The sequence below is a fragment of the Podarcis erhardii genome (genome assembly GCF_964252035.2).
Source record: "Podarcis erhardii genome assembly, chromosome: 7".
In the NCBI taxonomy this organism is placed as follows: Eukaryota; Metazoa; Chordata; class Lepidosauria; order Squamata; family Lacertidae; genus Podarcis; species Podarcis erhardii.
Genome location: NC_138511.1, coordinates 14,725,327 through 14,738,289, shown reverse-complemented (window position 1 = coordinate 14,738,289; position 12,963 = coordinate 14,725,327). Strand labels below are relative to the sequence as shown.

Sequence of the window (12,963 nt, the reverse complement as noted above, 5' to 3'; positions counted from 1 at the left end):
CAGCCGATGGAAATGTTATACAGCTAGGGAAACCCAACTTCCCGCTCCCCCCCCCTTTCTTTCTTTTAAGATTGCTCGCTTGAAAACAAGTGATAGTAGTCATAAGCATTAAACCCTCTCCCTACCAAGTTCTTGCAAGCTGGCCACGTTCTGAGCAATGAATATGCTCTTTGTCTTGGCTGCAGAGGCTTGGTCCGTGGACGCCTGGTCGTCACTTTCACCTTCCCCCTGGGGAGAAAAAGGGGAAATGGGCACCAGCCATGGTGCCACTCCACATTTACATAGTGCTTTTGTATTTTACTGTATTACAATTTGAATTCTATGCAATGAAGAGTAATACAGGAAATAAAAGAAGCAATGAAAACACAATGAAAAATCAGACAAAACCTAGCACAGCACATTGCAGTTGGCAGAACGGTCTGCCAAGAACCTTCAGCAATTTTCAAGTGGCTTGCAAGGAGGAAAGTTTGAGAACCACTGCCTGAAGACATAGGAAGCTATCTTGTACTGAATCAGACCAGTGGCTCAGTCCTGTCTCCAATGACTGGCAGTGGCCCTCCAGCGGTCTTTTCCAGCCCTACCAAGGGATGCTACCAGGGAGTGAACCAAGCACTTTCTGCAAGCAAAGCAGGTGCCCTACCACTAAGCTGCAGCCCTTCCCCAGCTCCTTTCACTTGAACTGTTGTTACTGGACAGAGGGAGTCTCCAGGCTTCCATACACACCTGAGTCTGTGGCAGGATTGGAGAGGTTGCCACTCTGGGATTAAAGACAGACGTCAGCTGGTTGAGGAAGTTCATTTGCACTTCCTTCTGTCGCAGTTCGGGGCTGACTGGAGATGCCAGCTCTTTCTGATCCTCCACTGCAGAAGGGAGAGAGGAAAACACATTAATTCAGAAAGGCTGGATGTGATCATCTGGTCACATTCAGCATGAGAGAGCTCACAACAAAGTTTGCCTATTTATTTCATTTAATATCCCACCTGTCCTCCAAGGAGCTCAAGACAGCATTCAGGTTTCTCCCTGCCCCTAACCGATTCATCCTCACAACAACCTTGCAAGGTAGGCAAGGATGAGAAATGGCCAAGTGAGCTTAATGCAGCGTAACGTGACTGAGTGGGGATTTGAACCCTAGCCTCGCAGGTAACAGTCCAACACTCTAACCTGCTACATCATACCACAGTTCTCACCATCAGAGAGGGTCTTCACTGTCTGGGGTAGTTTGGCTGACTTCATCATCGCTGTGAATGTGATGATTTCGGTTCTGTCAAGGCGGCTGCAGCCAGTACACAGGCCCTTGATCAGCAGGATCAGGTGTTTCTAAAGACAAAGAGACAACTTCAAAGGTCAAGGCAGATGTGAGGACATGCTTTGGTGGTATTTCAGTAAACATTGGCAGCAGAATTTTTATGGTACCCTGGTTATTACTATTATTTATTAATTATCTCCCACATATATCTCAAGGTGACGTACACAATATAATAAAAACAGCACAAAAAACAGCAGCAAATGCATTTTAAAAGCAATACAAAGTAGGCAACCATGACAGACACATTCATCTGATGTAACACAAATTTAACTTAACAGGTAAGTGGAGATGGGCCTAGTGGAGCCACGTCATCAAGGCTATCTTTATGTATGCCAAAAATGTAAGGCTGTCATCATGCTGCAGTTTGAAAGGCTTTTGAAGCTTTCTGTTGAATATCTTGTTTAAATATTAGGGTTCATTATTGTTCCACAAGATGTGTACTACAGTGGTGCCTCGCAAGACGAAAAGAATCCGTTCCGCGAGTCTCTTCGTCTAGCGGTTTTTTCATCTTGCGAAGCAAGCCCATTAGCGGATTAGCGCTATTAGCGGCTTTTAGCGGCTTAGAAAAAGGGGGGGGGGAGAGTCGGAAAAACTCGCAAGACTCGTTTCGTCTTGCGAAGCAAGCCCATAGGGAAATTCGTCTTGCGAAGCACCTCCAAAACGGAAAACCCTTTCGTCTAGCAGGTTTTTCGTCTTGCGAGGCGTTCGTCTTGCGGGGCACCACTGTACTTTAAAAGCCAGGGTGCATATCCTGACCTACTTTTTGCAGCTGTGTAGCAGGTGCTGATAAGTCATTATAATTAGCCGAATAAGGTGATTACAGTGTTTCTTTTTCTTTAGCATATTGCATGTGTCAGCAATTGTGAACGGTATATAATGTGCTGTATGTACCATACTCTGCCCCCTGTGGGTGGATAAGTGATGGTTACAGACACTATGTAGAAGGGATGACTGTAAGATGTATATTTGGGCAGTTGTTATTAAACCTTACAAAGCTCACTTTGCGTCTTTCCAGTGATTCCATCTGTGTGGTCTAATCTGCACGCACTCTGCAGCATGCTGCAATATGCAATACTTTCTACCCAGTAAGGAAACAGGACCATCTAATCCCATATATTCTCTACCCCAGCCTTCCCCAACTGTTCAATGTCTGGCAACTCCAGTTAAATAAAATCCCAGTTCACGTATTGGTGAGCCTTCCTTCTGGGCTGCTGAGATGCAGCATGCAAAGGGGTAGGTGGACAAGGTATTAATCTAGACCAGCCTTTGCCAACTTGATGCCCTCCAGGTGCTTTGGACTGCAACTCTCACCATCCCTGACTATTTACCAGTTGAGGATGATGGGAGCTGGGAGTCCAGCAACATTCAGGGCAGGCAAGGGAGCATAGAAGCTCTGCATCCCTGGTTTAAGTCAAGCCTTGGAAACTTCTGGATGCATAGCATAGGCTCTACTATTAAACTATACCCACACATACACACATTCTCATACACTATGAAAAAGGCTTCTCCTCTCACCTGTGAAACGGCACAAGCCTCATCTGGGTTTTCAAGTCGCAGCAGGGAAAATTCAATCAGGACTTTGCAGGCAGCTGCCACAGATTGCAGCTGATTTCTAGGTACTAAAAAGCCAAAGGTGTCAGATCATTCAAAGAGGTGTTAGTTCCCTACAAAGAAACCTCAGAAACCGATTTACCATTTGCTGTCTCCCCACCTTGGAAGTACATTTCTGGTTTGCAACCCTCCCCTTCCCTGTCTAGCCCTCTGTTTGCCTTATAAATTACAAGCCATCAAGGGAAAGAGACATCTGCTGGTAAGAACAAGGAGAGAAGGCACGATGGCTCAAGCAGAACGTCAAAACTCACACTCTGGACACTCACCCAGTCCACACACTGTGGTGATGTAGTGCGTCGCAAGGGCGACAAAGGACGAGTAGAAAGGTTCATACTGTTTGTCATGGTGCAAGATTTCAGACTCACTGCAGAGAGAGAAAGAAGACAGAGAGCGGATTATGAAGCAGTTATTTCTATGCTCTCGGGGACTGCCCTGCACTTTGACCATATGCATACAGTATGTTAAAGATTACAGGTTGTATCCATAAGGACGTATGAAGAGCCTGCTGGGTCAGGCCAGTGGTCCATCTAGTCAAGCAGCCTGTTCTCACTATGGCCAAACAGATGCCCCAAAGGGAAACTTGAAACAGGATCCGAGCACAAGAGCACTGCCTCCCCTCCTGTTGTTTCCAGCAACTGGTATTCAGAAACCAGCTCGGTGTCTGGTATTCAGAAATTTTCCGGTGTCTCCAAAAAATGTTACACATCACTTGGGAAGACAGGTGAACTAATGCCAGTGTACTGGAAGAAGCAATGATCACCAGTGTCGAAGCAATTATTTTTCAACATCAACTTCGTTGGACTGGTTATGTTGTTTGGATGCCTGTCTTCCAAAGGAACTGCTCTATCCCAAACTTAAAAATGGAAAGCGTAATGCTGGTGGTCAACAAGAGAGTTTAAAGACTCTCTCAAGGCAAATCTTTAAAAATGTAGGATAAACACTGACAACTGGGAAACCCTGGCCTGCGAGCACTCCAACTGGAGGACAGCCTTTATCCGAAGTGTCATGGACTATGAAGACGCTCGAACTCAGGACGAAAAGGAGAAGTGTGCTAAGAGCAGGCACGCTTAGCAAACCCCCACCATCATCAACTCCCGCCTGGAAACCTATGTCCTCACTGTGGAAGGACGTGTGGATCCAGAATTGGTCTCCACAGTCACTTACAGACTCACTGTTAAGACCGTGTTCATGGAAGACAATCTTACTCTGCTATGAGGGATCGCCAAAGAAGAAGATTCAGAAACATTACTGCCCTCAACAGTGGAACTACTAGCAAATCTACTTATCCTGAATCCAACCCAATATTCTTTAAAATATCAGCAAGAATGTGCTTTCCGAAAAAATTGAGGGTTTGGGGGGTTTTTTTGTAATATAATTGTTGCAACAAGAGTAATGACTGGATCGATTCATACATAAAAAACCTAACACTGTAAATACAACGGAGCATTCTGAAAAGTATAAATATCACATCAACATAAAAACAAAAACTAGCAGTTCCTCTAACGTTCATCAAAATTTTAACCCAGCGGGGGAATCCCACCAGCATGTCAAGTAAAAATATCCAGAGAATTTCACATTCAAAAGTAGCACCAAAGTTGATGACGCAGCAGCACCACCACCACTAACCACCCCAATCTTTTATGACTTAACCTTTTGAGAGCTGGAGGGGACTTAGGTGAGCATCTAACTCAGTGCTCCCAGCTCTGGCTGGCATCAGCTCTCCAGTCTCAGGGAGAGAAGAGTTTCCCCGCCACACACACCCCAGCCCTGCTAGCTTTGATCCTTTTTTGGAACTATTTATTACATTTCTATCCCACCCTTCCCTGCAAAAGAGCCCATCGAAAGGTTAAAACAGCTTTCCAAACTTTTCATGTTGGTGAAGCACAAATTTAGACATGCATCATTTTTGCGACACAGTAATTCAGTTTTGGTGGCACTATGGGTTAAACCACAGAGCCTAAGACTTGCCAATCAGAAGGTCGGCGGTTCAAATCCCCGTGACGGGGTGAGCTCCTGTTGCTTGGTCCCTGCTCCTGCCAACCTAGCAGTTCAAAAGCACATCAAAGTGCAAGTAGATAAATAGGTACCACTTCGGCGGGAAGGTAAACAGCGTTTCCGTGTGCTGCTCTGGTTCGCCAGAAGCGGCTTAATCATGCTGGCCACATGACCTGGAAGCTGTACGCCGGCTTCCTCGGCCAATAAAGCGAAATGAGCGCCGCAACCCCAGTCGGCCACAACTGGACCTAATGGTCGGGGGTCCCTTTACCTTTAATTTAGTTTTACTAGTGAACTGGAGATTAAACTACTGTAATCCCTTTCCAGCCCAGGGAGGGGCGTGGGGAGCATTCACACGACACACCTACACCTGTCACGACACACAGTTTGGAAAGCTCTGGGTTAAAACAATGCAATTAAAATAATTTTAAAGCTGGAGATTGAACACTGGACTTCCTGCAGATATTGTAAAGCTTTCAATTTACCACCAAGCTATTACCTCTCCCCACAGAAAGCTGCCTCTGGGGCAGGACTGTAGGTACTCCAGGCAAGGCTGGGAGAGACTTCCATCTGAAACCGAGGAGTCACTTCTAGTCAGCGTAGAGAATACTGAGCTAGGCCTGTCTCTGTATAAGGCATCTTTCTATGTCCCTAGACTCACCCTATGAGGACTTAAACCTTGGAAACAAAACATTTTATGGGAAGAGACCACAGCTCAGTATTGGAGCACCTGCCTTGCCTGCATAAAGTCCCAGGTTTAATCCCTGGTGTCTTCAGGAAGGGCTGGGAAAAGACCCTTGGCCTGAAACCCTGGAGATCCACTGCTACTCTTCATAGACAATACTGAGTTAAAGGGACCAATGGTCTGACTTGGTAGAAGAGGAAGCTGCTTAGACTGAGCTAGACTCACTGATCCATCTAGCCAGACGAGCCTCCCTGGGGAGAGCATCCCACAAACAGGGAGCCACTACAGAAAAGGCTGCTCTTGTGTGGCCACCCTCCAGAGCCAGCGTGGTGTAGTGGTTAAGAGCAGTAGACTTGTAATCTGGTGAACCGGGTTTGCTTCCCCGCTCCTCCACATGCAGCTGCTGGGTGACCTTGGGCCAGTCACACTTCTCTGAAGTCTCTCAGCCCCACTCACCTCACAGAGTGTTTGTTGTGGGGGAGGAAGGGAAAGGAGAATGCTAGCCGCTTTGAGACTCCTTCGGGTAGTGATAAAGCGGGATATCAAATCCAAACTCTTCTTCTTCTTCTTCTTCAGACATGTATTCCCTAAGCTTGGATCTCCAGCTGTTTTTGGACGACAATTCCCATCATCCCTGACCACTCATTTTGCTAGCTAGGGATGATGCGAATTGTCGTCCAAAAACAGCTGGAGACCCAAGTTTGGGAAACACTGCTCACTTTTCCAGGAGGAGGCACATGAAGAAGGGCCTCAGAAGATGATGATGATCTCTACATACATTAAGCATAACAGAAACACCACCACCTGACCCCACCCCCATCCATCTTCCCTCCCTCCACCCCCTTTCTTTTTCCTTTTTTTTCTTTTTTCTTTTCCCCCTAATGCTTCAACAAATGAAACGGATTTGTAAAAATGTTACATGGGGGAAAAAAAAATACGAGGCATTACACTTCTGTAAAACAAGAAAATCCTAAATAAAATATTTTTTTTAAAAAAAAGAAGAAGAAGATGATGATGATGATGATAGTAGTAGTAAATAATAATAATAATAATAATAATAATAATAATAATAATAATAATAACAACAATAATAAAGTAGTAGTAGTAATTTATTATTTATACCCCACCCATCTGGCTGGGTTTCCCCAGCCACTCTGGACGGCTTCCAACAAAGATTAAAAATACATTAACACATCAGTCATTAAAAATTTCCCTAAACAACAGCTGCCTTCAGATGTCTTCTAAATGTCAGGTAGTTGTTTATCTCTTTGACATCTGATGGGAGGGCGTTCCACAGGGCGGGTGCCACTACGGAGAAGGCCCTCTGCCTGGTTCCCTGTAACTTGGCTTCTCACAGTGAGGGAACTGCCAGAAGGCCGTCGGAGCTGGATCTCAGTGTCCAGGCTGAACGATGGGGGTGGAGACATTCCTTTAGGTATACTGGGCCGAGGCCGTTTAGGGCTTTAAAGGTCAACACCAACACTTTGAATTGTGCTCAGAGATCCAGGTAGGTTCATATGGAGAGAGGCGGTCCTTGAGATACTGAGGTCCTGAGCTATTTAAGGCACCATAGGTCAAAACCAACACTTTGAATTGGGCTTGGAACTAACTGGTAGCCAGTGCAACTGGGCTAGGATCGGTGTAATATGTGCAAACCATCTTGTCCCGGTGAGCAGTTCCGCACTAGCTGGAGTTTCTGAACCGTCTTCAGAGGCAGCCCTATGTATAAAGCTCCCAACAGCTTCATGTATATGTTAAAACAGCTTTGGCAATAGATTACTACTTCCCACAGAATAACTGCAAGGGGGCCAAAGAGAACTTTTCCAATGTCAGTGTGGTATAGTGGTTAGATTGTTGGACTAGGACATGGGAGACCCAAGTTTGAATTATTATTAATATTATTGCTACTTTCTACACACAGTCCCATACGCAGGGCCTGGACCACTGTAACACAGTGCCCCCAATACCAATCTCACAGAGCAAGTTCAGGAACATACCATGGCCAATGGTAACAAAAACCACAGAGTGATTGAGAAGAATGGATGGAGTTCACCCATCAGGCCAACCAAAGCAGATACCCATTACTGACTAGGAGGGTCCCAACTTTTAATATGGACCTGACACACACTTACAAAAACTGGCCAACAAAGCTCTTACAACTGTAACAGGAAGTTTCTGAATGTTCCATAAGACTGACTCCATCGCTTTTCAAATCGTTTTGGGAAGTTCTGAAGAGTCGAGGCGATGGGACAACAAAACAACTCAGGAGTTGAGCCTCAAAGAGAAACAGCCAAAAGAGTCAAAGCACCCTTTTGCATTTACATGTTTTCCCCCTCTCTGCTGCTTCAATGAGCTTCATGCTGTTTGCTTTGTTAATGCCCCACAGCAGTTCCCCAGAACTTTGAAAACATGAACACACACTAATGCACACACAGAGCTGGATGAAGTTTGTGCAATTCTGCAAAACAGAGGGTTCAAAGCAGACAGTTGCACAACAGAGGCACGAAAACAACCTGATGCAAGGAAAGATGAAGGGCATTTCAGAGTAGTTTGTTTTCTGCCGGGGTGGGGGGTGCTCAGCTTGTTCCTGCTACTGTTCTAATGTGGTTTATGCCACATCCATTGTATTGAAGCACCTCTGTTTTTATCATTGTTAGCTGATCTAGAAAATCCTTTACTTAAGCAGTGGTAGAAGTTCATTTTCAGGAAACTCCTAGGGACTACATGCCAGTGGTGGGCAGGACCAAAGCTCAAAGTATGCAAAGCAATGGATGCAACTCTTAAATTTTGTGCAGTATACTATACTGCATTCCAGCCATGCAAATACCAAAGGTTTCTACACCAAGAGAGACACTTCTCTCCAGCCAGGCAAAGACAAAGCATTATTATCACAATTCAAGGACACATTCCAACCAGGCAAAATCATCAGAAAAGGAGAGAGGCCTGGGGGAGTCCTGAAGACCAGAGAGAGGACTTGCGGGTTGCTGCTGCATTTGGTCTTAGAATCCAAGGTTTCCCACTCTGACTTAAAGAGAAGGCTACTAATGCAGTCACGAGCAATTGTGGAAGAAACCAGTTTAAGTGGCAAAACAGAACCACCACAAAATGATACCCATACAGCAGACACAAAAGCAGCGCAACTGAAAGCTGCTTTGTAAGAACAAACATGGTAGGAAATACATAAAAGGGAACGACTGTGGTCAGTGATAGTTTTACAGGGCTTTGTAGCACTCACATAAATGCAATATTATTTCAGAACTATTGTGCGAATCAGAACAGAGGTGACACCTTTATTCTGATGAAGCAGGGATGCTTCTCACAGTTGCACAAGACAGAACATCAACAACTGTGACATTTTAAAACCTCCCTAAACCTCCCAGCTGGAGGGAAGGGTGTATCGGTTGAATTTCTGCATGGCAGCTCTACCAGAAAAAGACAGTGACAGCTACCCTAAATCTCACTAGATCCCAGGAAGGATCAGTATTATCACTGAACCACAGAATTGAAGAATCGGAAGGAACCACGAGGACGTTCTAGTCCAACCCCCTGCAGTGCAGGAATCTTTCACCCAATATGGGGCTAGAACCCATAACCTTGATCTCATGCTCTACCAACTGAGCTATGATATACTGCTCATTAAAAGTAAAATAACTTCCTATTAAGATTATTATTGTCCCCATCTGTTCTGCAGTTGTTGATTAACTGTTCATGAATGGAAAGCACCCTTTCAATAACAGCAAGGCTCCTGCAGCTAAGCTAGTGCCAAATGTACTTCTGTGTTTTCCTTTGGACCACATCAGTGAAGCCGAGAGGGGGGAATCTTGTCATCTGGGCAGCCCTGGACCTCCATACATTGCCTAGGTTTGTGCCCTGGAGAGGTCATTTCAGTGCTGCAAACAGAGCAGAAATAACGATGGGAGGCAGCAGTTATGAGTAGGCTGTATGAATTGTACATTGCTTTGTAATGATTTGTTGGGTCTCTGGACCGTGACAAAGATTGATGTTGATGAGTTATCGGTCTCTGCAGCCACAGTGGGTGCTGTGATTCTCTAGCAGTTTGACCTCACCCCCAAAAGCACACTCCATTCTCTCTCAAAACAGACAGATGTCAACATGTCTAGGGTGTGACCCTCTGGATGTGGCTCCTTACACTTCTTTGACCAACTGATATGCACTGTTGTGTTACGGTCCTGCTGTTTTTGTTAGCGTATCCTATTTTATGTAACATGCAACAAAATTAAAAACATACAGTAAATTTATCTACAACAAGGCTAATCCAACAGCAGCGCCCAGATTATTGAATTCCCCCCCCCCTTCCCTCTGGACAGAGGTTCAAGTGGTCAAATTTTAGGAAAGCAACCAAGACTTAAACAAAAAACCCAAAAAACCCTAAAGCATTGAATTTTAAAATTTTAACGTCTTGCTGTTCTTCTGAAATTGACCAAGCAGTTTCATGTTCCTCTCTTGAAGCTGCTTTAATAACGTAAATTGTACATAGCATACCATTTTACTATTGTTGTTTCTGCATTTTTAATCTGACAAGTGCTTTGGAGGCAGATAATTTTTAATGTACATTTAATATTAAACTTAGGGCTATATCTAATGTTAGTCCTACTCAGGGTGAATGCACTGAAATTAATGGACATGACTAACTTCGGTCCAGTACTTTCATTGGGTCTAACAGGAATAAAACTGAGTTGGAAGCAATCGTAAGTAACAACAAAAATACCCCTTAGGCACTTTAAGGTTGATCATTATAGCATAAAAACTTCAGGTACCACAACCCCTCTGAGCATGGGTGTAGCCAAGATTTTGGTTGGGGGGGGCAGGCCCTTTGTTGGGGGATGGGCTGAACCTCAGTTAGGTATGTTTTTGTATTTATTTTTATTGATTTGGGGGGGGCAACAGCCGCTCTCTGCCCCCCCCACCTACGCCCATGCCTATGAGGCACAAAGGGCAATCCTGAATTGGTGCTACAAAACACAAACACAGCAACCTTTCTGATAACAAGCTTTCTTGTAAAACCACCATGGGAATTACAGAACCAAAGGCCTCCATTAAAATACCTACAATAAAGCAAAGTATTAAAACAATTATTTACTAGAGAGGTAGCCATCAAAGCTGCTGTTGGACTACAACTCACACATTGTTTGACCACCACTGCTGGGGCTGATGGGAATCGGCTTCCCATAATTTAATTAGCCCCCAAGCACCACAAAATAATAGATTATAAATTTACTTATATCTTATAATTACCGTATTTTTTGCTCTATAAGACACAGCAGACCATAAGACACACCTAGTTTTTGGAGGAGGAAAACAAGAAAAAAAATATTCTGAATCTCAGAAGCCAGAACAACAAGATGGATCGCTGTGCAGCAAAAGCAGCAATCCCTCTTGCTGTTCTGGCTTCTGGGGTAGCTGCGCAGCCTGCATTCACTCCATAAGATGCACACACATTTCCCCTTACTTTTTAGGAGGGAAAAAGTGAGTCTTATAAAGCAAAAAATACAGTATATGCCAACTGTCCTGTGAGGAACTCAGTTGTGAATCCTATGTTTCTTTCCTCAGTCTCCCATCTCCATTTCAGCCACACAACAATCCTGTGAGGTAGTGAAAACAGGTGCTGGCCGAAGCTAACCACTGAAAGCTTCACGTGTGTAAGTGGGGGAATTAAATACGTTTTAATATTAAATTGTTTTAACCCCCCATGGGACCTTAGAGTGAAGAGCAGGTAATGAGCTATAATAATAATAATCTGAATTTGCTTCTCCCAGCTCCCCAGTCAGGTACTCACTAACAACTACACCCTACTGACTCTCCCCTCACCCAATAATGAAAAATGCAGGTATAATATATGCTAGTAAATCAGCATTTATTCTATGCTAACATATGCCTCCCCCCCGCCTATTTTATTATTATTACTTCATGCATTTTGGGTATTATGTGGTAAGCTATCCTGTTGTCTCTTGAAGGACAGTATATCAAAAAGTAAAGGTAAAGGGACCCCTGACCATTAGGTCCAGTCGTGGCCAACTCTGGGGTTGTGGCGCTCATCTCGCTTTATTGGCCGAGGGAGCCGGCGTACAGCTTCCGACTCTTGTGGCCAGCATGACTATGCCGCTTCTGGCGAACCAGAGCAGCACACGGAAACGCCATTTACCTTCCCGCCGGAGTGGTACCTATTTATCTACTTGCACTTTGATGTGCTTTCGAATTTCTACATTGGCAGGAGCAGGGACCGAGCAACGGGAGCTCACCCCGTCGCGGGGATTCGAACCGCCGACCTTCTGATCGGCAAGCCCTAGGCTCTGTGGTTTAACCCACAGTGCCACCCGCGTCCATCATAAAAAAATAATAATATAATAAATCCTTTGAGGGGGGGAGATATTTATTTTAAAAAATAACAATAGAATAAATATCTCCTCCCCCCAAAAAGGATCAAATCGTTGAGTGTCAGGCCTGCTCAGAATTGATCCACTGAGCTCAATGCACGTGGCCAACCAACCTGGGTCCATCAATATCAATGGGTAGGAGACATAACTCGAAATGGAAATGTCAGTTGCCAGACCTGTAAATTTCAACCCCATTTTATAGCAGCAACAATTGCAAGTCACTCTCCACGTGCCATGACTCCCGCTCAGCGCCAAAGGGGCGGGGACAGGTGTTGGCCGGACCACGCCCACCATCGGCCGAAGCCCCGCCCACGCCCCACGCCCCGCCTACCTCTCAATGACGGAGGCCAACAGCTGCGGCAACTCCCGCATCTCGAAGGCCGAGTAGGAGGCGGAGAGGAGCGGCCGCACCGCCACCTCCCAGCCGGGCTCCCGCTCCGCCGTTGCCGTCGGGGAAGAACCGGCGCTACCGCCTCCCCCCGACGCCGCCATCTTGACGACGACTCTCCTCAGCTCAGGTTCCAGAAGCGTTTGAGTTGCTGAGGCGAGGAAAGAAGAGGCCAGGAGACCGCTTCCGGGCCAGGACGGAAGTGACGACGGGGCGGTGGCGGCGACGACCAATCCCCGCTTAGAGACGCTGCTTCGCCTTAGAGATAGGCGTTGCGGAGTGTTTCGAATAAACTTCCGTTCTTTTCGAAGCTGAGTGGCTAGAAGGTCCCACTCGCATTACAAAGCGGAAGTTCTCTGCTTTCTGACAGGCGAGGCAAAGTATGTAGCGGTTGTTTATAGGGATTGTCGGGCCACTAGAGCTGCTTCAAATCCCTCCTCCTATTTCTGAGGAGCAAATCTAACACAGCATGGTTTCCAAGTTGACCGAACGAATACCAGTAGTGACTGGAGGCGCGGTCATTCACATGCTTTCTCTTAGCTCTTTGCTTTCCTGGCGCCTGGGAAGGACGCATGCGCAGAAA

General features: G+C 45.6%; 1 protein-coding gene across 1 annotated transcript in view; it reads right to left on the bottom strand.

Annotated features, from left to right (window-relative positions):
- Positions 1 to 12,576, bottom strand: part of UBR4 (ubiquitin protein ligase E3 component n-recognin 4) — a 144,811-nt gene extending 132,235 nt beyond the window's left edge. The window contains exons 1-6 of the mRNA XM_081871457.1: positions 12,324 to 12,576; positions 3,184 to 3,281; positions 2,822 to 2,925; positions 1,188 to 1,317; positions 724 to 860; positions 126 to 228 (exon numbers count right to left, since the gene is read on the bottom strand). Of these exons, the coding sequence (XP_081727583.1) occupies positions 126 to 228; positions 724 to 860; positions 1,188 to 1,317; positions 2,822 to 2,925; positions 3,184 to 3,281; positions 12,324 to 12,484 (733 nt within the window). The 5' untranslated portion in view covers positions 12,485 to 12,576. The remainder of the gene's footprint in view (positions 1 to 125; positions 229 to 723; positions 861 to 1,187; positions 1,318 to 2,821; positions 2,926 to 3,183; positions 3,282 to 12,323) is intronic.
- Between the last annotated feature and the right edge of the window lie 387 nt (positions 12,577 to 12,963).